This window comes from Dermacentor silvarum, chromosome 1, assembly GCF_013339745.2.
Source record: "Dermacentor silvarum isolate Dsil-2018 chromosome 1, BIME_Dsil_1.4, whole genome shotgun sequence".
Classification (NCBI taxonomy): domain Eukaryota; kingdom Metazoa; phylum Arthropoda; class Arachnida; order Ixodida; family Ixodidae; genus Dermacentor; species Dermacentor silvarum.
Genome location: NC_051154.1, coordinates 35,831,515 through 35,859,491, shown reverse-complemented (window position 1 = coordinate 35,859,491; position 27,977 = coordinate 35,831,515). Strand labels below are relative to the sequence as shown.

The 27,977-nt window shown below is 43.7% G+C and overlaps 1 protein-coding gene across 2 annotated transcripts in view; it reads right to left on the bottom strand.

The window, feature by feature from the left end:
- LOC119460239 (huntingtin-like) overlaps positions 1–27,977 on the bottom strand; it is a 155,053-nt gene that overhangs the window by 108,220 nt on the left and 18,856 nt on the right. For both annotated transcript variants that reach the window (XM_049666594.1, XM_037721406.2), the window contains exons 9-13: positions 24,715–24,783; positions 24,447–24,608; positions 23,633–23,754; positions 18,363–18,588; positions 10,277–10,438 (exon numbers count right to left, since the gene is read on the bottom strand). In XM_049666594.1, the coding sequence (XP_049522551.1) occupies positions 10,277–10,438; positions 18,363–18,588; positions 23,633–23,754; positions 24,447–24,608; positions 24,715–24,783 (741 nt within the window). The remainder of the gene's footprint in view (positions 1–10,276; positions 10,439–18,362; positions 18,589–23,632; positions 23,755–24,446; positions 24,609–24,714; positions 24,784–27,977) is intronic.

The following is a 27,977-nucleotide window of genomic DNA, read 5'->3' as shown; positions in this document are numbered from 1 at the left end:
GTCGTGCACAAAGCAAACACTTCGCATACACACTACAGTTGCATGTAGCTGCGGTCTGCTACGTAGCATAGATACCGCAGTCGAAACGAGGTGCCGCGACAAGTCCACTGACGTTTGGTGCGTCATAGGTGCCAAAATCGGAAGCAGTGGCATCTACATTAACATCCGAAATTAAATTTGAACTGTGTGCCGCGGCGACGTTCAGTAGGCGGAGTGTAGTGGGCACGCTCCGCTCCGCCGTAGCCTTCACAGTGCAAGGCATCGAAGAAGGAGCGGAAGCACTGCAAAGGGCGTCTGATTGCCAATAACTCTGCTTCTGCTGAATGGATTGAAGTACTTCTTGCGGCAAAATATTTCTGAAATAGCCTATTTTAGCATCAAATGCATTTGTCCATTTTGATAAAATCTGGTTCAGGGCCCTTTTAAATGTCATGCCCACAAGACTTGTGTACTTTAACATATAAAAAGACAGGACCACAACACTCATTCTCCAGCAAGAATAGCATTGATCCAGGTCTGTACTTAGACACATTAAAATAAAAGCAACCATCTCGGTAAAAAGCTATACATGTCATCAGCAGCTGGATCCCATGCAGGACAAGTTCTTTTATATTGATTTTATTAAAGGGGTTGAGACATCAAATTTGTGGCTTGCACGTTTTTTGTTTCAAACGTTTCTTATTGCTCCAGGAAGCATGATACATGCTTGAAGATTCATATATTCTCGGTAAATAATTTATTATCGCATTATTTATGTGAACGATTTTCGGTTTCGGTTTTTGGGCGCCAAGTTAGACAGTGACGTCACTGTCTAGTCTTAGTCTTGCTTAGTCTAGGCTTAGTCTAGGCTTAGTCTAGGCTTAGTCACGTAAGCCCACAAAGCTGTGACGCATGCACTGCTGCATCGTCTGCTCTCGCACACACATTCTGTGCCAGTGCAGGCAAGCAAAACCACGCGGACAGTTTTCATGACTAGCCGCAGCAGCTCCGATTCCGATTCTGACTCTACGTCTGCGTCCGATGTGGCTCACTGAACTCTATTCTCGAGACTCTGTAGGCTTGCCCGGTGCTGTGGGTCACCGCTCACTGTATGTCACTCTAATGTGGAATGACGTCACTGAAACTTTTGTTACGCTTCGAAAACAGTGACGTCGGTGTCAATTGTGCTAGCGATGGGTCTCGATCGCGAGAGCGAGCATTTAGGCACTCTTTGGAAGCGAACGAAAATACATTTTAAACATTTGCTGCGCCCAACATTTTATTGAGTGTCCTTGCATACAAAGGAAGCCTACAGCAGGCTTTTTATAGCATCAAAATTTGGTGTTGCAACCCTTTAAGGCATCACCAGGGATACCACGCATTTGTAAAACTTATATACTGGAGGCACAGTCTTTCTTGTAAGTGATAGTGACTATTGTGGTTCGTGAATATCACTCAGCTTTTGGTTCATACTCTGAATGTAAAACATCCTGCAATTACAATACCTTTATATTACACCTGAACAATGAGGCAAGTTTGTCCCGATATCATACTGATGAGATTATTAGTTAGTGTTTTCACCAGGGTGTTCAACTAAACCCGAACAAACTTGAATAATAAAAATAAAAAAAGAATGATAAAAAAAATTGGTGGTTACTGGTTTAGAACGAAATGGCTCAAGCATTTTGGGTGAGGAGGAGTCAAGAAATGCGTTGGGATAAACAAAACCACTTTCCACCCACAGTTGGCCTGCTCCACTTGTAGCCTGTTATCACTCACAACATGGTCTGTGTACGCGAGTTGGCACAGGTGCTGCATACTTTTTGCTTTTATAGTTTTGACGATGCTTTTTTCACCTGTTTTTATTTGATCGTCTGTGTACAGTTATTTGCGTAATACTTTTTCGGCAGTTATCATATCTTGTTAAACTGTTGGTGTTTAAATAGTTGCTTTATATTATCTTTTGTGTAACGCCTTCAGACACTACACTTTGCTGTTTTAGTATATTTTGCGTTTCTCTGTTCGTGTGTTCACTTACATTTGTAATAATCAATATTTCACCTATGTGTATTTCTCTATTATGTACATGCTGTATTGCCCCCCTTACACAATGTCCCACGAGGGCGCTGTAAGGTACTCATAAATAAATAAATAAATAAATAAATAAAAACTGCAGGTATCTAGGTCAGGATGCTTGCAGTTTCGAACACAATCATCCTATCTGGCCTTCATGGCAGGAACATTTTTCGAGGGTCTCCGAGTGACTACCCATTCCATTGTGACTTTGTGGATCAGTGGAAGCTCATAGTGTTGGAAGCTCAACACAAGCCGTAAAAAATTAGAAGCTCAACTGCAGAAACTAATAAGCCCTTAAAGTATACACACCATGAGAAATGCAGAGTAGAAAAAATGCCAAGCACGGTGTCACTAGAGGTATGGGGCAGACCATCCTGGGTGCCACATGCAATAACTTTCATTTTTGCAAAGAAGAGATCCAATTAAGCAGTTGAAAGGCATTTCGAGCACAAATAAAAATTCTGACTGGCATGAATATTGCTGCTTGTCTTCAGCATGTCTATATGGTACTAGTGTTGTTTTAGTGATGTGACTGGAAATATGCCAAATTCACAGTGGCCAGTGCAAACTACGTACTAACAAACCAAGTTGATGAGCTGGACATTTTTTGGTGCTACCGTTAGTCATAGGTAGAAAGTGATATCATGTTATTTGAGGCTCTTTGCATGTAGAATCGAAGCATCATCTTTTTGTGCTTATGAGGCAGTACTCAAGTGTATTCACACATCAGCAAGAAAAGCGTATTTCCCTAGCACGCAAGGTTAAAATTTTTCAATGGTGTTAAAATCTTTATTGAGTTGCCTTTTGCTTTGCGCATGGTGATTGAATTGAATTCTTTTTGACTGCTTCATAAACACTGTGATGCACATTAAATGGCTTCTCTTTTAAAAAAAAATAGCATGATTTTTCTTTTTCAAGTATTTATTTGCATGACATCAATTCACGTGTATAGTGGAAGGCATTAGGTTCTCTGTTTATTATGTCCTTTATTTGGTGAAGTAGTCATAACGAAGCTGCTTGATTATCGCATGCAGTGCTTTGTCACTAAATTGCAATTACTATCCAAGAATAAAATCTCACATTCATTTACGTAATCAGTACTACTGGACTATTCAAGTTTACAAAATAAACACATAGTTTCATGAACTTGTTAAGTTATTAGACATCACACTATAATAATACTATTACAAACATATTAATAGGTGATGACATGAATGATACAAAGCATTAACAAATACATGCCTGTCCACAAGATGTCTTTGTATCATGCACAACATATGTTTGACACCTTCATTGCTCTCAGTCATGTGTATACATATACTATTTGTTCAACTTAAAGCCAACTGAGCATTTTAGGTTGCAGCTAGAGGAAGCATATACTTTTGCTGTAGCAATGTAACATCAATATTCCATGTTTAAAATTGTGCGAGACATCTAAGTCTTGTTTCCCATGTGCCAGTGAGGTCATCTTGTAATTCTTCCAAGTAAAAACTTCACACACTGACTAGTTGTTAATAGCCTGTGTGCTTCTGTGTTAGATGACAAAATGAAAGTCCGAGGATCAAATGCATTGCACTGAACCGATTCGACAATTGTTATATTTTCTTACTTCTACAAACCGGAAGTGAGCTGGACCACACCAGTATCTTTTTGTTGGTTCGATGTCAAAGTTTTCACAAAATTGCATTGTTTTATAACGTTTTATAATGCACACATTTTACAAGCATATTAAAAACAAGTTTAACACATATTGTTAAAAAATGTATACTGAAATATACAAAATTTCATTACCTAAATTAAATTAATTTAGCATAATGAAAGAGGAACACAGATGCACGGCAGGCTACAATTTCAGCATAACAGAATTAACAGCGGAGGGAACTCGGGAAGCACTTGGCCAAAACAAGTGTTGCTCTTTCGTAAAAGGGAGGAATATAAACGGTTCTTACAAGCCCAAGGTAGTTTATTTACTGCATTGAAAGATCCCCTGTGGTCAAAATTAACCCTTTTAGGGTCGAATTTTTTATTACCGATTTAAATTCTTCAAAAGAATCTATTTCGAAAAAAAAAAAAAAAATGGTCGTAATTTTTTTAGGGTGACCGTAAAGTGACAAAAAAATTGTTTGTGTTGTAAAACACACAATGTACACACGAAGATAAGTGCACTGAGAAATGGTTGTGCGCCCGTCTGGAAACCGAAATAAGTGAGAAGCCTTCGTCTTATCACCAAAAAGGTGCGATACAGCTTTCGTGGTCTCCAAAAAAGGAAATGCAAGAACGGCAGCATTGTTTGCGTATATACGCGCCTGCCCAGGAACAGGTGTAAGCGTGCCATGGTGAGAGATAAACAATCGAGTAACAAGAGGTCACCCTTTGAGAGATTTGAAACCAGATAGCCATCAGTTTAGGGCATGCAACAAGCGGGAGCCGCCGCAGGAGAAAACCAAAACTTGCCGCCACCACGCGCGCGCTTCCCAGATGCGAGAGCAATAGCCGGTTGCCTTAAAAAAAAAAAAAAAAAAAAGATACGGAGAGGCATCGGCGCAAGTAAAAAATTCCATGTGTTCCCGTTGAGTGGCAGCACATGCCAAGCAAAAGGAATGATCGAAAGAGGCTTTTTAAATGTACAAGCGATGACGTACATGTACGTCATTGACCATTTTGAAGGTGTTCGCGGAGGACGTACATGTACGTTATTGACCCTGAAAGGGTTAATCCGTAGCCTTCCACTACAGCATGCCTCATAATCAAATCGCGGTTTTGGCAAGTAAAACCCCAGAATTCAATTCAGTTTATTTACATGAGGCTGCTGGCAGCAAAAGAAGCTTAAGTAGTTCAAGTTCTTATGTCATGCAAAAAACACTTGTAATGCAGTCTCATGAAAACATTTGCAGCTAATGCAGCTGATACAGTGAAACCTTGATATGATGAACTTCAGGGGACCGCGGTAAATGGTTCGTTATTCTGAAAAGTCGTTTTAGTGAAAGCCCCAAAATTAACCATTCCACCCATTAACCCATCGGGAAAGTAGGGCGAAACAAGGATGAGACGTGCCTCCTTTGCTAGGCGACACTTGTCTTGGAGGAGCATGCGCTCGCAAAACCTGATGCGTCGTCGCCTCAGCTAGTGTTCGAACGGTCCTGCGTGTGACAATCGCCACTTCGGGACCTTTTCAAAAAGAACGGCTCACCTGACTGTTCAGCTGACACACTGTTCACCTGCCTCGGAACGAAAAAGTGCGAGTAGAGAGCGAAAGTATTTTGCAAAGATGCCCAACATGATACACGTCTTCTCACCTCGCTGGTCCCACTGCTCTACTGAGCTGTGCTGTTGGAATAATCGTCCACACGGGGCCTTCGAGCATACTGCATCGCTGTAGAGCGCAAGGGCGCCGTGTTAAACTAGCAACGGACCCATTGCAACGCGCGGCGGTATGTCATCTGCCATCCTTAGCGTTGGCTGATACATAAAAGGCGTGCGCAAAATAACCTATGTGCGCGCACGGGCGACACCTGTTTGCTTTGTGACATGCCGTTGTCACCGATTCGCGTGATCGTCGCACTACTGTCGAGGCTTTTTCGGAACTCGTGGATTGATTATCGTGGGCGATTGGCCTTTCAAGAGGCGGCCGGCCCGCTTTTTGACACGCCGATGCTGCGTGCCAGCGTACTTTTTTTTTTCCTGGGCTCCGATTTTGTAGCGATGCCTTATGACTTATTCTACTCTAGCCTTATCATCCACTGCTCACGGCCAGCTAATCTTGTTGATAACGCGAGCGGACCATCGCTCCTACCACTTGCAAAGCGCGATAAGCGCGAAAAGGCATTATTACCGGAAAGGCATCGCTACAAAATACCGGCCCTGAGGTGCCATCTCATGTTTTCCGAACCCATGCGCTGCAGCATCTGCTTCTGCACCTTGTAGTCTGCTAGCCTACTGTTTCGGCTGCCGTGACTGGACACACGGAAATCTAAGAATCCCCAGATTTTGGAATATTAGTTCGTAGTACTGAGGCATTGTTAAAATGACACGAAAACTGAATAACGATCGTTATTCTGAAAAGTTCGGTATTCTGAAGTTCGTAGTACCGAAATATATTTACATTGAAACTATAAGAAGTCAGCGGGGAATTTCTGAAAAGTTTGTTAATGCCGGGTTCGAAGTAACAAGATTTTACTCTAGTGCAATGTTGGTAGCACTGTTGCTACCAGTTTTTATATACTTATTTAGATATTTTTGGTTTTGGATGCTTATAGGGCCCCTGAAATGATTTTGACAATTTAGTACAAACATACCTAGTCATTAGGGCAGTGCCTTCTGATCATTAAGTGATACATTTAAGCCCTCCGCATAAAGCATGTAATTTATTATAAGGTTCTAAAAATGTGCATTGCTATCAATCGCAAAGGCACTGCTCCCTGAATTTTCAGTTGCCTCATTCCTTGCTACGTAGTGGGAGCATGCGACGTCAGTCGGATGAGCTATCCGATTGGCTACCCACGTTGCGTCATTGAGAATGCTTCAAACCAATGTTTCTTCAAACCAATGGCCCACTTTTGCCTGAGAAAGTGGATTGTCTGCTACAGCTGATGGGACATGGAGGGGTTCTCATATGAAATTAGGAGCAGCGATGTCTTTGGTGGCAGGAACATGAATGGTCCCAGCGTTATATTACGCTCGTCTTGCACTGCAGGTGTGTGCAGGGAGTAAACTTCAGCGACTACACGCTGTAGAAGGCGCAAGCGCTGCACGTCAATGTCAACACCAGCCTCCTTGGTCAACAGTGTTCACCCGCAGTTTCGAAAAGAAACGCACTTTCAGCGGTAACTGCAGGTTCAGTATTCGTCAGAGAGCCATGTTTTGTATATAATTTGCTTAGAATGATAACAGAAAAATATCCTAACAAGCTGAGATCGGGAAAAAAAAAAGCGGCGGGAAGGAAATTGAACATGATTTACAAGCTGTCAAAACGGCCATTCGAAAGCCGCCACCTTGAGTTAAGAGTTAGACTTTGGTGTAGTGGTACAGTCTTTGCCTCCTACGCAGAAAGTGTGGGTTCAATGACACACACGAATGAATGTACTTTTTTTTTTTTCAAATTTTCCCCGCGTTTTTATTATTTTTTAAAATCTAGAGTACCGAAAACGTTATAAATAGCCCATTTCACCACATTTATAAGTCAGCGGCAGCACTTTTTTTTCCCCCCACTGACGGCCACAAAGAAATCTTACGAGCGTAATATAGAGACAATCGTAAACATACGTCTTAGATATTTTCATATTATCAGGCAATTATCAAACCGAAATAATACCGGAAACACCTAATTTGTAGTTTGTAGATTGCATATACGCTCACAGCAATGCGGCGAATGCCTGTGGGGGCATTTGTCTCTTATCACTTCATGTAGCATTAAAAAAAATAAGCCAATGAACATTGTCCGTACTGCCGCCGCATCGGCCGCACACAGTTTGTCTTTCAATTTCGCTTCCATTTCTAGGCTTAACAATATAAAGTGCGTAAGAAAGACAGGCAGGAACACACTCGCTTGAAGGAGGCGGGAAATAGCGATGGCTGCATGGTGTAAAAGTTAAGGGGAAATGCCACGGCTTGAGGGGAGAGTTACGTTTAACAACTCATATTTGCGTTACTATGATGCACTGACACAAAATTCTTGTGAGAAAGCATTTCTTGAGAGATACCCTCTGTGTCTAGGCATACAACAAAAATTGTTTCAGGGACCCTTTAAACAACACTTCAGGGTCTTGTCAGAAGTTTGTGTGTGATGGGGATACAATAAGAAGAAAAAGCCAGCATACACCAGAAACAATTAGATTCTTTTATACTAACATGGCTTCGTAATTTACTATCTCATCAACAGCAATTCACAGCAGTTAAAAATTTTTCCTCTCTTCTTTCACATGCTACTTCAGATGTACCACAAGGCAGTGTTCTTAGGCCGTTACCATTTCTAATATACATTAATGACTTATCGAATAACATTTCCTCACACGTGCGCATTTATGCAGACGACTGCATTCGTTATCGCTTTATTAGGTGTGCCACTTATCATACAATCCTCTAGAAGGATGTATAACTTATTTTTCTTTGGTATAATACTTGGCTTATGAAGCTTAACGTTGCTAAAAGTAAAAATTATCTCTTTTAGCCGCAAGCATACTAACTGTACGTCTTTTAATCACATAAATAACATCGCTATTTTGCATGATACTCAATATAAATATCTTGGTGCTAACCTAACTTCGACTCTTTCATGGTCAACGCACATTGCACACATATGTGCCAATTTTTCGAGATCATTAGGGTACATACGCCGCAAGTTACATAATTCTACTAAAGATATTCGTAAACTAGCTTACCTAATGTTTGTTCGGCCTCAGATTGAATACGCTGCATCCGTCTGGTCTCCCCATCAGAAATATTTGATCGAAAAACTCGAATCTATACAAAATAGGGCTGCGCGTTTTATTTCACATTCTTTTGACTATAACAAAAGCATAACACAATTTAACATCGACCTCTCACTACAGCCCTTGCAAGATCATGGTGATATAGCCCTACTATCATTATTTCATAAATATGTCAATAACAAAGCACCATCAGTTCTGCCTCTTGAAACTGCTCATTGCAGGCTACAACAGCTGTACAATCGGTTCAATTTCATTAGCATCTACGGAAAGACTAATTCATTTAACTACTCCACTCTTCCAAGAGCCATTCGCCTTTGGAATGACCTTCCTAACACCGTAGTTTATGAGAGTGCCCAAGAAAATTTCCGGCTTCTTCTAACAACACATTATTCAAAGAACTCTACATGACCTAACGTATTATTTTTGTCATTGCCTTTCCAGTTATAACAGTAAAACCTCGGTAATTCGACCCCTGTTAATTCGGACACGTCCTTTGGTCCCAGGAGGTGTATGCATTATTTAATGCAATAAAACTCGTTAATTCAGATGTATTTGGCCACACATCGCTTAATTTGGACAACACTCTGAGCTCGGCAAGCGCCGCAAATGTGCGACGCAAACGAGCCATAACGGCGTTAGTGTCCACCGAAACAAAGCGACGGAGTTCGCATCGCCATAGCCATCAGTGGAAATCATATGAGAATGACAGCAACGCCAGAATGCTTCGTGCCTATTTGAGCATTGAAAGCTTTTATCCTTGCGTTCGCCGGCAAGCATAGCACCGCGTTGGCCACGTGCCTTCATGACTGCGTAGTCGCCATCTATGATCGCATTGATAGCGGTTGCGGCAAATAGTAGTTTCGTTTTGACTCAGTGCGTGCGACCCCAAGGTCGCCCTGCATGATCGCGTTGACAGCAGCCGCGGCTGCCACAAACAATAGTTTCGTTTTTACTCAGTGCAAAGCTGTTGAGGATGACAAGCACCGTCGACATCACGATGGGTGGCGACCTGGCGACACGGGCGAAAAAATAATCGGGATGTGCGCGCGGTAGTGAAAAGCCTGTCTCAGATGAAGACGTGCACCGCGGCCGCGCTGTGAAGGAAGTCGCAAGACCTTCGCCGCTGCGAGCGCTAATTAGTCACAAGATGACAAGAATTGCAGCTTCCGCATTGTGTTTGTGGAAAATAGAAACAGAATGTGCCGATTCATTCGGTAAATAAAAAGGTGTTGACGAAGTAAGCATTTGTTTATTGTTTTCGTGATACCCTCGATAATTCAACATTTGGTTAATTCGGATATTTTTTTTGGTCCCGTGAAATCCGAATTAATGAGGTTTTACTGTAATGCACAACTATGCATTAAGTGCTGTTTTGCTATAGCCTAATTATGTTGCGCTCGTTCTGCAATTCAATTGATTATATTTTACTATGTAAAATTTTGTTGTTGAACGAGCTGTCGCATTCAAAAGCATTCAGTTTGTTTCTTGTACATATTGCAACACTATATTACTGTATATTAACACATTTCTTACCTTGTATTTTTTGTATATGTATTCACATACGTATTCTAATTATTGCATATGTTATAATCTTTGATTGTAATCTCCCCCCTTACGCAATGCCTCTATGGGCCTTTAAGGTGTCTTTAAATAAATAGATAAATAAAGCAATACACAAAAACAAGACTCAGCAGCAAACCCTGCAATGAGCCTGGCTGTGTTTTTAGTGAACATATTAGAGCCAGCAAGGTTCATTATTAACTTTATCACTTTTTGCAAACTCAACAAAATACCTGGCCTCCGTGTCTGTTTGCGAGCCCAGTAATTCCAACCATGGCTTGCCAGCTTGAGTGTGTGGCCAATGTAGTGACCCACAAGAAGGGCAGTCTGGCCACAAAGCTGAGGGTCAGAATGATGCACAAATTCAAGAACATCCCATATTTTCTGATCGCCATCTGAAAACATGGAAAAAATATGTAAGTATGCCCCTATGACATCATTTATTAAACATCAGAGCTTTGACAAGTATTGCATTTTTACGTGTATAACCCGCACCAAAAAGTTTTTAAATTTAGCATTGAAGTCAGTGGGTTATACGTGAACTTCGCCTTGAGGTGTGGATTCACGGCAGTGCTGCCGTGAAGCCATATCTCAAGGCAAGGTTCTCTACAATTCAAACTTTCATTATCTCCTAGGGAACCCTTCCCCCTGCCCATCCCTGTGCGTTGAAGCTCCCTTCCTCCCTCCTTCATGGTCGCTCATTCTCCTCCTCTTTACGGGTCACCATTTTGCGTTTAATAGTGAGCAAATAATGCACACGGCGCTGGTGAACTAGAAACAGCCGTCCTTCACAGCGCAGCAGAAGCTGAAGATTATTAGCATTGCCGAATGGGGGGGAACATAGCCGCTGGTCAATGATGCGATGTGGACATGTCGTGCATACGCGAATTGAGACTGTTTTGCTAAGATGTGAGTGTTGCTGTATGCAGTTATATCAGCGTGTTATATGTCTTGATTTCTTTTTTTCTATTTTCGGGCTGCTGTAATTGGGGGTGCAGGTTATACACGGTGGTGCGCTATACGTGGAAAAAGACAATACATCTTTGTATATAGGGACACTAAAAGAAAATATTAAGCAGAGTTAGATGGATAGATATTCACCTAGGAGTCTATCATTGTTTTGTATGCCAATACAGTATAGAACACTTATAACGTAACCGCTTATAGTGCAGGACCGGATACAAAGCGCGTCCACTGCCGTGGCTCTCTGCGCATTATCAAGCATGGTGTCGCTCACACAAGCAAACATGAACACATCGCACTCGACGACCATGGAAATTCGCTGTCAAAACGTTGGGTGAAGAAGCCGCAGCGAGCAAATTGACCTTCGTGCTGCATCTCGCATCAACGTGAACTGAGCCGCGAAAACCCAGTCTCAGTTGGCTTTCAAGATACCCCCCCTCCCCCGGTAGCCTTGCGTGCGCGAGATTCAGCCGCGATCACCAGCTCACCCTCGCACGCGTTCACTCGCACATGGAGCATACTGCGCGCGGTGACGATTTTATCGCCCTTGGACTTCATACGAAACCTCATAGCAATAGCGACGGCAGAAATGCACCTGGAGTGTCTATATAATTACTAACGCAATAAAATCATTGTTTTGGTTAAAGTGCGGTACCGCTTATAGTGCGGATATTCGCGACTCCGGCGACTTACGTTATAAGCGGTCTACACTGTATATGATTTTGTTGCGTAGCAAGTTGTCACCGAAGGGTCCGCTGCTACTCACTTTAAATCGCTGTGCCAAAGTGAACAAGTTGAAGTAATCCCCACATGACCTCCCCCACTGCCAGTTTTTGCGAATCAGCCAGTGCCGACATTACACAGGATGTTACATAGTCCAAAATAGGTGTTTCCATTCCAATTTACAATCTTCATAATTTTCTCGCTTATGAAAGCTCTGTTCTTGCTACAAATGACGAATTTGTTATCACAGAAGCCTAATCTTTCATTCTAGCTCGACTTAATATGTTTAGGGATGGGCGAATATTCGGTATTGTCCGAATATTCGATCGAATAATTCTATATTCGTTTTTGCTTCGATTCGAATTCAAGGATTCCATATTTTCGAATTATTCGGCGCTCCCAAATAGGCAGCCAGAAGGCACGGACGGCCGGTACACATCTCGGAGGCTAAGCTTCATGTCATGGCTGCCATACATCAGCCATAAATCTCGAAGGCTATACGTTTTTGCATTAAAGAGCTGGAAATATGCGAAGGAAAAGAGCAGAAATGGCGCTAGCGTACAACCGAAACGAAGCTGCGGAGTCCGCATCGCCATAGTCATCAGCCGAAATCATATGTCCATGTCGTACGTGAATGACAGAAACAACGGAACCCTTTGTGCCTATTTGTGCCTTTATTGTGTTTACTGCTGCGCATAACGCGTTGGCCGCGGGATTTCATAGTCGCCATCCATGATCGCGCCGATAGCTGCGGCGGTTTATTCCGCAGCCGTTGCGGCAAAAGTAGTTTCATTTTGACTCAATATGCACGTCGGCCGCGTGCCTAAAAAGCTGCGTAGTGGCCAACCATGATCGCATAGATAGCGACCGCGATTTCGTCTGCAGTTGTTGCAGCGAATGGTAGTTTCGTTCTGACTCAGTGCGTGCGTCGGCCGCGTGCCTTAAGCACCACAAAGTCGCCGTTCATAATCGCGTCGACAGCGGCCGCAGATGCGACAAACAGTTATTTCAGTTTGACTCGGTGCAAAGCTGTCGAGGATGAAGAGCACCGGCTACATCGCGATGGACGAGCGATCTGTTGGCGGTCAGCTTACTGGCGAAAAAATAGTGGAGATGTGCGCGCGGTAGTGCAAAGCGTGTCGCAAATAATGGTGCGCGCCGTGGCCGTGCAGCGAAGGAAGTCGCGAGGCCTCGATCGCCGCTGCGAGAGCCAATCAGTCACGAGATGATGAGAATTGCAGCTTCTGCACTGCTTTTGTGCAAAATAGCAAAAGGATTTGCTCATCCATTACACTAATAAAATCGTGCTGACGTAGTAAGCATTTGCTCATTGTTTTCTGGATACCCTGATAATTCGGCATTCCGTTAATTCGGACATTTTTTTTCGGTCCCGTGAAATTCGAATTAACTAGGTTTTACTGTAATATGTGAATTTACTATTCGAACTATTCGATTCGAAATTATTCGACCAAATCACTATTTGCTTCGAATTCACTTCGAACCTCAAATTCACTATTCGCCCATCCCTAAATATTTTCCCTAAATATTGTCCCTTTTAGCACCACTGTGACAGTGCTAGGAACCTCAACAGAACTTTAAAATTCCTTTATGGCCAAAAGCTGACCACTCTTACACAAAATGTTTGAGTGGAAATGGAATCACCTTTCTGCTTCCATCGTTCACATCGCAGATTCATCTTTATTCAAAACAGCAACCTACCACGCCATAACTTTATATTTGTTTTCTATATAGCTGTCTGTACATTTCTTTCTACTTTGTTACCACTCCTTTCTGTAGTGCCTACAGGCGTTGAATGTATGAATAAGTAAATAAATAAATAAATAAATGAATAAATAAATAAGACGCAGTTTAGCTCGTTAGGCGAAGCATCAATTGCGATAGCAAATTAGTGGACAGCTATACAAAGTAGGGATAGTAGTTTTATTTGCCGTATAAACTTGTAAACATAGGCACACTAACTAAATTAGCAAGCATGGTGTCACGCAAGCACAAGCAAACATGAACGCATCTCACTCGATGACTGTGGAAACTGGCTGTCAAAATGCTGGAGTGATTCAGCGCAGCAGCAGCAGTGCGCCAATTGCGCTTCGTGCCGGCGCTCACATCAACGCGATCTTAGCCGCGAAAACACAGGGAGGGCAGACAGACTCTGAACCCGCCGCAGATGGCTTTCAAGATACAGCAGCGCGAGCAGGCGCTCGCTTGGCTGTATCTTGAAAGCCATCTGCGAAAGCCCTCCCTCCCCCCGAAGCCTTCTGGCCCGGCGGGAGTGTGTGGCCGCAGTAAAGCGTGCTCCCTCCACCTGCCCACCCTCCCCCCGAAGACTTCCGGCGCGACAGGAACGCAAGGCCGCAGTAAGAGGCGGCCCCTCCACCTCCCTACACTCGCTCCAGAGTGTTGTGCGCAACTGGAAGACTGTGCTTCCTTCCCGCTTCCCACCCTTGTGTGCACGAGCCGCGATTGCCGGCTCACTGTCGCATGCTTTCACTCGCACATGCAGCGTATGGCATGAGGCGACAACTTTATTAGCCGTCGACTTTATACAGAACCTCACGGCGACGACGACGACAATGGAATTTCGCCTAGAGTGTCCGTATAATTGCTATCGCAATAATAAGTAAATTAGTAAGCAGGCCAAAGAAGTCCACATCCTATGCCTGGTTCTGCAGCAGCTGGCTTTTGACCGGGTGTTGCATTGCTTCGTATACATCTGTCACACACTCTTAAAGGGGCCCTGAACCACTTTTTATCGAAGTGGAGAAAGGCATTTGAAGTTAAAATAGGCTATTTCAGAAATACTTTGCCACAAAAAGTACTTCAATACGTTCAGCAGAAGCGGAGTTATTGGCAATCAAAGACATCCTTCGAGGTGCTTCTATCCTTCTTCAATGCCTTGCACTGCGAAGGCAACGGCGGAGCGGGGCGTGCCCACAAAGCTCCGCCTACTGAATGCAACCGTGGCACGCAGTTCAACTTTGATTTTGGATGTTAACATAGATGCCACTGATTTCGATTTTAGCACCTATGACGCGCCAAACGTAAGCCAAACGTGGTTGTCCTCAGTGAGCCGCAGTGCGCTTAGCCAGTGGACTTGTCGTGGCACCAGCGGCATCTACGCTACATAGCAGACCGCAGCTACATGCAACTGTAGTGTGTATGCGCAGTGTTTGCTTTGTGCACTACAGCGCTTGAGTGCGTGCTTTCGCTCATATGCTCCAGTCTGACTGTGATATGTGGTGTGGACCGGCTTTGTCCTTCACCAACTTGACGGATGGATAGTAGCCACATCCAACTCTCGCATTTTTGAAGCGCTATCAATCAGTCTGCCAATGCGTCCAACCAAGAGGGCCCAGGAGTGAGCAAGCACTGGAAAGCGTGTGTGTGGTCTGATCTTTAGTTTCACGTGGTTTGAGGCTAGTTGAGCGTTCAAAACTAGTCAAAATTAGTGAGACACGACGGCTATGACACCGATAAGCAGGATGGCCAAAGTGTAATTCCTACACGGGCGGCCGCAGCCAAGCGTGGTGTGAGCAGACGATAGTCGGCTTCTTCTGGAAGTATGTAATTACAGTGTAGACCGCTTATAACGTAAGTCGCCAGAGTCACGAATACCCGCACTATAACCAAAGCAACAATTTTCAAGGCCCGCACATATGCAAAACATGTGCACCGAGCTGCCATGCGTATGTGACAGTCGAGGAATGCGGCTAGAATGTTTGCATTCAATTTACAGTCGAATCTCGTTAATTCAAAATAATTCACGCGGCGGCGCCTCTGACCGACATTGCTCCGGCACCGCCATAGAGTAAAAGCTTAGGAGAGACCCCTCAATGCTGCGCAAGAAAAAAAAAACGTGTACGTGCCGACGTCTCAGCCATGCTACCGTAGCCACGCGTAGAAAATCGCAGTGAACCCTTCTTTCTCCTTTATACTTCCTCTACTTTCTAGTCACGTGTTGACCTTGCACGCTGCGGCTACGGCGCAGAGGGAAGCAGCGGCGCTGTCCCAGACCGGCCAACGAAACTGCCCACGCCGGCAAATGCCCGCTTCCCGATAACGGCAGAAAACAAAACTTCGGGGAGCTGGCGCCGGGCCAGCTGGAGCGGCAGCGCCTGCACAGCGGCGGGCGCGCACGGCGACAGTCAAAAGTGAGGGAGTTACGAGGGAGAGCGAGGGGAGCCACCGAAGTGGCAGAGTTGCTGAGGCGAAATCCGCTTCCCTGCCGCCCTCCTCCCTCACATTCAATGGTCTCTGCGTGCGCCCTTCGCCGTGCCGTGCCAGCGCCGCCCGCTCCCTGAAGTTTTGTTTACTGCCGTTATCGTGAAGCAACCGTTGGCCGGTTGGCAGTTTTGTGGCCCTCGCTCGCTATGCGCGCCGTGATATTTCACGACTCGCACTCAAGATTCTGGTTTCAGCCTCACTGGCTGTTCGTTCGCACCACGTGCCCTTCTCCTCCACTTCGTCTCTCTTTCTTCCTCGAGCACTCCTTGGGGCGCCCGTTTGAGGGGAGCGTTCGCCGTCTCCGCTGACTTCCGTACTCCCAGGCAGCCGCACTGTAACCGGTATTTCGTTTCCCGCAACTGCACTATAAGCGATACGTGTATACATGGAGTGCTATGGGAAAATTAACGGGAGTCTGAAAAGACCGCACTACATCTGGTCCTGCACTATAAGCGGTTACGTTATAAGTGGTCTATACTGTATTACTGAAATTCGAGAGCACATTTTCGCTTACTTCAACCTGTTCATTAAACTTCGTCAATAAATATACACAGTAACAGTAAGAAGAAGTGCACTGATCCAAACACCCTTCTTGATTGACGTCAGCTATTGGCCAATAGCAGCTACATATGGGAATCTGCTATATTAAGAAATGAAGCGTCCAGAAAACAGTGAGAAGCAGGCTTCTGTTGAAAAGAGAGCGTTTGAGAGAAAGGTGACTTTGCCCTTTGCTTGCGAGCTCCATGTGCCACGCACAACTGCAAAACTTGGCTGAGGCCAAAACTTGGCTGAGGCCAAAACATGGCCGTATGCTATCTGCGGACTGTTTTTTCACCAAGCCCGAGAGGTGGTTCAGGACCCCTTCAAGTATGCTTGAGTCAGAGCAGATCAAACTTAATGTGCAATGATCCACAAGTTATCTTCAAGCACACATGGCTTTGATCCTGCAAGGTTCACCCTTGTTTTTGATTGGACTAAAAATTTCTATGTAGATCAACTTCAATGAGGACTGACACGGCCCACGTGGCAGCGCTGTCTGCGAGAACTATGGCCCACACTGGCATAATTTCCTCAGTGAAATTTCAGCGTTTTGTTTAATGACAAATTTAATTAGAAAAGAGCTTCCTAAAGTAAGAATTTCATGGTTGCATCAGATATGCAATTACCTATAATTGCATTTTTACATGCAGCATATTCTTGTATAGAGTTAATGTAAAGGTTGACAATGTCGAAGTGGCTAATAGCAATAAGTGACACACTGTATTTACTCGCATAATGAACGCACTTTTTTTTCCCAAAAATATTCGCAAAGTTGGGGAGTGCGTTCATTATGCAGGGTAAAGTTTTGAGCAATTTTTTTTCTGCAGCCACCTCTAAAAAAGTAATAGTTTCCGCCGAAAGGCGAACGATTGATTGCGATAGCAAATGCATAGACAGATATACGAAGTGAGGATAGTAGTTTTATCAGCTGTTTAAACTTGCAAACATTCGCTAACTATGTAAATTAACAAGCACAGGCAAACATGAATACATCACACTCGATGACCGCGGACACTCACTGTCAAAACGCTGGCGTGAGCAAGCAGCAAGCGTAGCGACCATTGCACTGTGTATCGCTTCAACGCAAACTGAGCGGCGAGAACGGAGCACACACAATGGTATAAGCCGCCGTCCCACCTGGACTCGGCCCTCGATGCAGATCACTTTCAAGATAGGGCGTGCTCGGTCGCGCAATGTGTAGTTGCTGCGCCGCTCCCCTCCCCCCGGCGCCAAGTGCGCAACAGAATACGGCGCGTTTCCTCCACGCTTGCCTCCCTAGAACGCAGGAGATTAAGCCGCAATCGTCGGCGCCGACAAAAATGTGCTTGGAGTGTCCATCTATTTGCTATCGCAATAAAAGAAGGAGAAACACGGTACGATTCGACGTCCGATACGGCGTCCGGTACAATCGTACCCGCCGGACGGCGTATCGGATGCCGAATCGTATCATGTTTCTCCAACTTCATAGCCGCAAGTTCAGGGTGCGTTCATTATGCGAGGAAAAGAAAAAAAACACACTTCGTGAATGGAAAAGTGGGAAGTGTGTTCATTATGCGAGTAAATATAGTATCTGTGTAACTGTATATATGAATTGTGTTGTGTGCCCCATGTGAAATTCTTGACTTTTATTTTCTTTGTGTGTCATGGCTGTCACGGTAAATAAGTCTTGTTTACGCACACTAATTCGTTTATATGCAGACTATTAGAGATATGTAAAAATGCATGTAGACCAGAGCAGGAGTTCAGAACAAATAGCTACAGAAGATGCCAAATTTGCCCCCTTTCTAATGTTTTCTGTATATACCTAGGCTTGCCAGACTACTGCAGCAAACAAAGCAAACATATAACCACCTTCATCGGGCACTTGGGTGACGTGTAGGTCAAGGAAGAGGGCTGGAGGGTACAACAGCAGCACACGGGTCAGGCTGCCCACGGCCAGCACTTTCATGCTGACCCGCACGTTCGCATCAGGCATCAGCACCCCACTGGTGCCCGTCAGGAGGAAATTGGACGCAAGGAGGCGTGCGCAGTACTTGAGGGGCACATCCGCATCGCGGTATGAACCTGGATTTCCCAGCTGCGCACAAGCCAACAGAAGTCTTCTCCCTTTCATAGCTCTTTTTTTTGCCGTACATGTGTGCCCTACTTATGTTGCTGAGATAATTATTTGAAAAACCATTTTCATCTTCAATTATGATTCATTTGTAAAGTCACAGCCTACGACCTAAGAATAAATGTGGGTTGCTTTAAGAAATAACTAAACAAAGCTGTTTTACTTTGATGCTTTTCAGCCAAGCAAATCATAGACAATATTGACCTATGCCAATCTAGTTCAGAGAAATGTGCATATTATCTACAAAGATTCTCTGTAAATCAGGTCAGCTTCCAAATAGAAACGAAACAGCTTTGTCTCTGAAAGCCAGCCATCTGTTATGTTCTTATCTACTTTACAACACAATCAACTAGTAAACAATAAAAAAAATCTTAATACCTCACAGCTCCCTGAAACAAGTGAGTCCTCAGTGGATTTCTTTCCAAATTGAACACACACATTTAAAAAAGTAGCCTGGCACAGCCAGTGGGAGAAGTTGTACAAATGTGCAAACAAAAGTCAGGAGCTTACAGTGGAATAAGTAATGGCAAAACTCAATGTGACAAATGGTTGTCATGTGCAATAAAGTGAAAAGAATTTGCACATGATGGCCCTTTTGACATCATGAAACTGCAGCAGAAAAGAGACCGAGGCAATAGAAATGCAGCAACACAACATTGGGAGCGCTGTGTGTAGCTACAACATATCTACTATGTGACAAAAAGCTAAAACTCCAAGCATAAAGGATTCTCTTCAAGGGAAACAGAGGCATATACTACGTTAACCTAGGTTTATAAATCAAGCTTTTGAAACACCCAAAACGTCAGTCTTACTGCGTGCGGAGAGCTAGTAAGCCAGAAAAAATGGCAGAACAAGACAGGTGGTGAGGCTATCTTAACCTTTTACTTGCCAATGTTCCAAAACTGGAACATACAAAACCTGATTTTTTTATTTTCTTCCCCATCTATCACAGTTTTTTCTTTTTGTTTTCACATACTCACTGATACATGTAGAAAACATAGCAATTAAAATTTTTATTATCAACCTATTTAGAAGCTTTGGATAAATGCTCACAAACAGGCATATTTTGCGTTCCTTCAGGGCCATACGTTTGTTGAATTATTTCGCAGGAAAAAAGTAATGTTCAACGAGCAAAGCAGAACTAAAATATCGGCATATGGTTAGGTATTACTGGGCCAAAAAATAAAAAATAATAAAGACACTCTAGTTTTCAGTTTTTAGAGTTTTATGCGAATGTTCCACTTTTGGAACATTGGCGTTTTACGGTGTCAAACCAGCGTAGACACGCGCGTGCATTTCGCCTTATTTTTCTTCTTTTTCGTTCGCTTGCTTTTGAGCAGATATCACTCAGTTCGATCTGAGGACTGGTATTGGAGCACCGCAGAAGATCTTTGTATGCCTTTAGTTGCGACAGTGATGGCCCGCTATAGGTTCCGGCAGCTGAAAAGGTTTTTTTTTTCATATAGTGGGCAACACTCAGTTGAGAGCAGGCGAGAAGATGGGAAAGATTCAGCCGTTTTACGACGAAATCTTCAAATGTTTCCTCCAGTTTGGAATGTTCCACGAAAGCCTCAGCATCGACCAGTCAATGGTACCCTATTATGGCCCCCACTCGTGCAAAATGTTCATTCGCGGTAAACCTATTCTATTTGGGTATAAGATATGGATGATGTGCTCTTCGAATGGATACCCCTATGCAATGGAAATATATGCGGGAGAAACGAGAAGGACGAGAAGGGCACCTCTCGGGCTGAGGGTTGTTGGCAATATGGCATCTGTCCGGCCCGCCCTTGAACAGAACGAAGTCTACTTTGATAAATTTTTCACTTCGCACAGTCTCCTGACGAAACTGGCTGATCAGGGGATTCGAGTGACGGGGACTGTACGCGATACAAGAACCGGTGGTTGTCCACTGAATAGCTTGAAAGACGTCGGAGGAGAGGAAAGAGGTTCTTTCCACTACAAGTGTGACGGGGTGGTCTACACATGCAGGTGGAACGACAATGCAGTCGTCACAGTTTCTTCAAACCACCTCTGCCATGAGCCTCTTGGAACTGCAAAACGCTTCTCACGACGCGCAAACAAAAGGGTAGACATTCCTCTACCATATTTGATCAACAAATACAGTGAGGGCGTTGGGGGAGTAGATGTTTGTGAACGCCTCCTCAGAAGTTACCGCCGAAGACTTCGAAGCAAAAAATGGTGGTGGAACCTTTTCAGCAATGGTCTGAACATGGCTGTCGTCGCAGGATGGCTCCTCCACTGCGAGCTTCACAAAGGAACTGATGCCACCATGACGCACATAGCATTTCGGCGGGACGTCGTCATGTCCTAGCTTGCTGCACCTCAAGCTGAGAATCAGTGTGCGGCCTGGACCTCGGGTTCATCCGAGACGGGAGGATAGGAAAACTGATGGCCATTACATCATCTCAGCGACTCGGGGGGAAGTGGGCATAGTGCAAGAAAAACACGACGAACCAGTGTCAGCAGTGCAAAAGTCGTCTGCCCACGAAATGCTTTGCAGCATACCATGGCTTGTGAAGTGTTGGGCCTCTCACTAGGTCTGGCCATCTTGAGCTTACAAACGTAGTGCATACAATGCGCGCTAATGATCATGTCTACTAGCTATTATGCCAGTACACTCCGCGAAAAGAGCTGAAATTTCAAACCAAACGCCGTGTGCCCTTGTCCTTGTGGGCGCCTACGTAAACTGCAGTGCTGTGACGCCACTCACCGTGACATGCGAATTCGAGAATTATTCAAGGCAACATCAGTTATTTGTTTGATCTCTTGCTTCAATAGATGATTTAAAGTTGAGAGAAATAATAAAACCTACAAACCAAATGTCTGCAAGTCTTTGTTTTACTTCATGCCGTAGCAAGAGGGACATGCACCCGTTTCACCCACTTGTTCCCACGTCGTGCAGTCGTGCGTGCAGAGAACATATCTGCCATTTTCTACCGGGTTACAATGTGTGATCAAGCTCTTCCATCCGCTTTGATTGACATTTGGCATTGATTTATACCGCTAATCAGCTGTTCTAGTGCAGAGCGTGCAAAATTGTGAGCTGCACGAAATGAGACAAACGCAACAGCACACACGTGAGACCGTCACCAGAAGTGTGCCACTTAGCAAAAACGCAATAGAGAGAGTATAAGTCACGCAATCCTCCAGCTCCGGTATGAGAGAATGCAGGGAAGCAATTTCGATTGCAGGGGCTAGAGGGGGCAAGTGGAGAGAACGTCTAAGTTGGCAGTGATGCTTGCCTCCTGAAATCATGGGTTCCTGGCCCTTCAAATATTTCTACCTCTCCTATTAATGAACTAACTTGAAAAATTCTGGAGGTAGAACACTCCTTAGAGGTCACGTAACAACTTCCAGCTTATAACCAGAATTTGCTATGTGGCCTGGTGAGGGGCCCGTTAAAGATCCAGCACTGGTTGCCAGTGACATCACGGATTTGGAATGCCTCTGCTTGGGACTAGTTAAAATTTTTTCAATAAACAAAGATTACATGGTATTTTCTAAAAGAAGCAAACACTCAGCCTAGTGAGTTTAAAGAATTTTCTTCCCACAGAAATGACCCAAACATGCGAAGACAGCATTGAAATCCGTGACATCACACTGATCAGACTGACACAACAGTGCTGCCGTTTGTGCGTAAACTTTAACCTTAATTTTTTTGGTTGTAATAATCCAACATGTTCTGCCAAATAAATGAAACAGCATCTGGAAAGGACACCTCATGATTTGAAACTGATTACGTGTTTGTCTTTAGTGTCCTTTTAAATAAACAAAAAATGTATACAGCATAAACTATGTACCATGTATATTTACATAGGCATCAATAAAGCTAGTGCTTGCACACACAGCATACCTGCCAAGTTCGGCGGAGAAACTAAATCCGGGAGTTCTGGTCAGTCAGTTTACACAACCCCCTCTACCTCACTGTCAATATTTTGAAGTACTGCCTGGCGAACATCATTACAATTTTATTTACAGATATACCAATGACCACATGACCATCAAGGTCTCACTTTTGCAAGTATTTCGTTGTTGCTGATTTTGCCTTAAAAAATTCTTTCAAATTTAATATAAATTCTCGGGTCTTACGTCCCACAAACACCATCTGATTATGAGGCATGCCGTAGTGGGAACTGCGTATTAATTTCCACCACCTGCGGTTCTTTAACGTGCACCCAATGGATGGCACACGGGCGTTTTTGCATTTCGCCGCCAACGAAATGCAGCTGCCGCGGCCTAGATTTGATCCCGCAAACTCGTGCTTAGCAGCGCAATGCCATAACCACTAAGCAGCCACGGCGGGTGTTCAAAAATTCTTCAGATAATGTTTGATTGTGAGAAATTACATTTCGTTCACATTTTGCGAGGTTGTCGTTTGCCAGCATCTTGAACAAGCGACACATAGACTCGCGGCACTGTGTCCTCGTATTTTTCACGATGTTAAATTGCCGCTCGCACTCTGCATTGCTCTGTGGTATCAACAAAATACCCAGCGTCGCTTCGGTTGAGCACTACATTAAAAAGACTTGATACTTTTTGTGCTAGCGCTCCTTGCTTTTAAAAACATGACTGAACGTAGGCCTACACAATGCCAGAGCGGCTTACGCCGAGGAGAACGATGGAGAGTCTAGTGTTGCTAGTTGCGGAAGGCGGCATTTGCTGGCTAACTAAATGCGGTTAACGAAATAGGGCATGTATAGGGTTTCCCTACAACTTTCATAACAATGTTTTGCGCTTAACAATGAACTTCTAAATGGATTAGATGAGGTTGTATTTTTTTTTGCCAATGTAGTCTGACAAAGCGCTGGACGCAGGAACGGGACACAACAGCAATTTCCAGGAGATTTTCCTGTCAACCATACAACCGGAAGAAATGTTCCAAATCAGGGAATCTCCCAGGTAATCCGAGAGATTTGGCAGGTATGACACAGCCATGAATGATCATATTTTGGAAACAACTATGAGAAAGCATTATAATGCTCACCACAAATTCCACCTTGAAGCCAGGAGAAGAGTTGATGGAGACCTTATCCCACATGCCCTCCTCTTCTGCCTTCAGGTCCAATTTCTTTAGTGAACAAGGACGACGCATGGGACTGTCTAAAGCTAAATAAAGAAGAAAGCATTATAAGAATTAAAAACAGCCGTAAGCTTTATAGAAGTCATGAACAGTGTTATTGTTTAATGAAGTTGTGGTCAGCTGTCAACGTCTGTTTCATTCCGAAGCGCACTTTGTGAATCTTGACTCTTTTTCAGATACTCTTGAATCAGAGATATGTGTGTGGTATCATTCGTACAAGATTCCCACATAGTATATACAAATACATTTACAGATGCGCCTTTATATTTGTACTAAATATTATAATCAAACCATGTAGTCTCAAGCTACCTTTCTTCAAGAATATGAAAGGGTGTAAATTATAGTAAGAGGGATAAGAAATTACTTCTAGTTTCTGTAATTTCTAGTTTATTATAAACAATTTGACTGAACACAAGTTATTCAATACTGTCGCTTCCCAATCAGAAGCTTCTGCCCATTATTGTGGCAAGATGCAATAAATAAGAAAAATTGGGTAATAAGTGGTCCTGCTGCTTTTAAGATGGTCTCCAAGTGCTGATGTCATTTCCTTGGATGGAGCTGCATTTGGAGGTGATGAAGTTCACAGCAGTGATCAATGAATATGACATTCCCACACCTATGCCTGCTTTGAACCAACTGGTACGCAAAGGAAGTGGTTTGAGAAGAAAGGATATGCTTCATCATAATGTGAGCTGTGGCAGCACTATCATAAACTCACCAAGAAGGTGTGTAGGAGCTGTACTGGCAATTGAGAAATCAGAGTCCTCGCCATCACAGGATGCTATACTTGCTGCCTCAATATCGTCAGGAAGGCCTCCAGAGCCATCCTCTGTTTCAGAAGGGTGCTCAGATGAAGTTCGGCTTTGAATGGCACATGTTACTGGGTGAAAAAAAAAAAAGGACAATTAACACTATTTTCAAATAAAATGTGGCATAAAATGCCAATGAGACAACCACGAAAGACTACAAAGGCCAAGAGCACATACCTAATGGAGATTCATCGTTTTCATCAACAAGTTCCACTTCTTCTTCTATGTTCAAGGACGATCCCATCCCTTTAAAGAAAAAAGAAAAAGTACAGGTGCCACAATTGCATAGTTTCATCTCAAGAACAGTTTTAATGCAACAAAGCTATTAAGAATTACAAGTGAATTGCACAAGGAGGTTTCCAATCAACTCAGCCCACAAAATGTTTACGTGTTAGAATCAACTGGCAAGAGTTACTGTGATTAGTACAATTAGGAAATTGATGCACCAACTTGTAGTAGCAAAGTGGTATGAAGTGGTGTGTGCCAACATTTTGAAGTGCCATTTGTTTCTTTCTGAGTACTTAATCAAAGGTTCATCTTTTGCAGTTTAACAGACCCCTTTTGAAATTATGTAATGCCAGTTTACTTGGAAGGCAGTTTGACAGCAAAATGGACAGCTGGTTTTTAAATCAGTGAATATGCACCTGGCTACAGCAGAGTGGGATGCAATCCACTCAAAATATGCAACAAACAAATTCGACTGTCACAACCAATTCATGCTCCTCAATGAGCAAAGTGGCAAAAATTCCTGGTCATGAAGATGAAACCACTCCCCAGTTGCATATTGTAATTGGACAACCTTCACAGAAGAAAGCACTTGACACGCAGTCAGCAGATGAAAGACCCTAGAAGCATGACATACAGACGCTCTTTGCCAGGTAGCCACATCTCAGATATAAATGCAAAAACCGGAGAGGTGCACAGATGCATGTCACCATAGAACTGGAGAGGACGTATTCTGCGACGATCACTTTCAGCGATAGTATTGCCGAGGCCATCGTCGCAGAATATGTCCCCTAGATGTCATTCTTTTTAGCAACACAATCGACCAATTGTGTGTGAGACACAAGCATGCATTACAACAGCAGCAAGGCGATGACAATAGTATGGCGGCAGCAATGGCATAACATAAGAAATGTTAGAATCTGCTCCATTACAACCTTATGATGATGATATACAGGGTTTTATGGCGCAAAGGCTAATCCATTACAACATGGGCTGCTCCCGTAGGCAGTACAACACGGGGGAAACTGGTGCACTCCTGCTTTATATGAGAAACTTCTTACTACTATACGATATGACACACGCAAGGGACAGTGGTACAGTTGACAATTATTCACGTGTTCCGTTCCTGCATGTTTACGCACATGCTCTCAGTTTTTTTTAAGGAAATCATTGTTATGTGACGTGACGTACACACCAACTACAGTGATGCTACTGGCCCATGCCATTTCGGAGCCTCTTTTGGAGCAGCCAAAAATACATTTCAAGGCAGTAAAATGGACTTTCGGAGCACGTTTATGAAAGCGATTGCAAACTATATTATATGGGGCTTTTACAGTGGGCACAGTGACCTACCAACTATTTCTCGATTAAGGGGGGGGGGGGGGGGGGCAAATCACCAACGATCTGACCTCTCCCTCCCTCTTTTTCTCTCTCTCTCTATATATATATAGCGAAAGCTTATTCGGAATCTAATGATGTTGCAGGGACAAAACGCAATGAGCACCTCACAGACATCCCGGATCCCGCCCAGTAGCAGCAGTGCAGCGCACATGAAAAATGCACATTTGCGACAAACAATTTTTATAATTAAACAAAGAATTGCACTTCGTGTCTAAGTCGACAGCATAAATGGATCACTAGTTTAGGTAATAGTAGTATTGTTGAGGTTATACGCAATGAAGTACAATCAACATAAATTGCAATATTCACAAGAAAAAAAAAAAAAAAAACAGCAGATGTGTGCGACCTTGGAGAATTACAACCCAATTTCCAGCAGAGCTGTTTCTTTCGAACAGCTACAATAAAATTTTCACTTTCCCATAATTATGTCACATACATTAAAAAGTGGCCCGTATACGACTGTTCAGTTTGAAACATTGCCTGCATGTGATGCCTTGGAACACTCCTTGTTGGGAATTTTTAAAAATATCACCAGCCCATCCCCTGTTGAGAAAATGGGGGTAAGCGAAGCTTGTCGTGTGTGTATCTGATCTTCGTCAGGGTAACGTGAAGTTCACGACATGTCACTGTAATGAATACATCGAGGGAAGGAAACGTACAACGCAACGAAAGGATAAGTTGTACGAAAGGGAAACAAAAGTAGCAGGAAAGGGAAGGGAAAGTAGTAGGTCAAATACACACACAACCACCCTCACTTACCCCCATTTTCTCGACAGGGGAAGGGCTGGTGATGTTCTTTCTTTCTCTCACTTCCTCTTTCTTTCTATCTTTCTCTTTCTTTATCTCTCTTTCTTTCTTGTCCCAGGAATGTGCCATTGAGCTTGGACCCTTTCTGCACTACCACCAGGATCGAACATACGACATCGCAACAAGCGCAGATGGACGGGAGCACAAAGAAGAGACAAGTAGACTGGACGGGCGCTAGATATCAACATCAACAGTTGATGTCTAGCGCCCGTCCAGTCTAGTTGTCTCTTCTTTGTGCTCCTGTCGATCTGCGCTTGTTGCGATGTCTAAGTTCAATTACAACTAACTGGGTGCTTCTATGCGATCATGGATGGCCACTACGCAGCTTTTTAGGCACGCGGCCGACGTGCGTATTGAGTCAAAACGAAACTACATTTTGCTGCAATCATTGCTGAAGAAACCGCGGCAGCTATCGACGCGATCATGGATGGCGACTATGAAATCCCGCGGCCAATGCGTTGTTATGCGTGGCGGTAAACGCAATAAAGGCACAAATAGGCACGAAGCATTCCGTCGTTGCTGTCATTCACGTACGATTTCCTGCTGATGACTGTGGCGATGTGGACTCCGCCGCTTCGTTTCAGTTGTACGCTAGCGCCGTTTCTGCTCTTTTGCGTCGCACATTTCCACCTCTTTAATGCAAAAACGTATAGCCTTCGAGATTTATGGTTGATGTATGGCAGCCATGACGTGAAGCATAGCCTCCGAGATGTGTACCGGCTGTATTCGGGAGCGCCGAATAATTTGAAAATATCGAATACCTGAATCCGAATCAAAGCGAATAACGAATATAGAATTATTCGATTAAATATTAGACAATACCGAATATTTGCCCCATCCCTAGAAAATATATTTTTTCGATAAAATGTATGTCGAATAGAATCAAGTGCTTTTTTTTTTCGTCTGAAGCTGAAGAAATAGCGAAGTTGTTCTAAACACCAATAGGGTTTTCAGTCTAATAGTGGGCCATTCTGTGCTGAATGGCAATCTTCTATTGCTTATAAAGT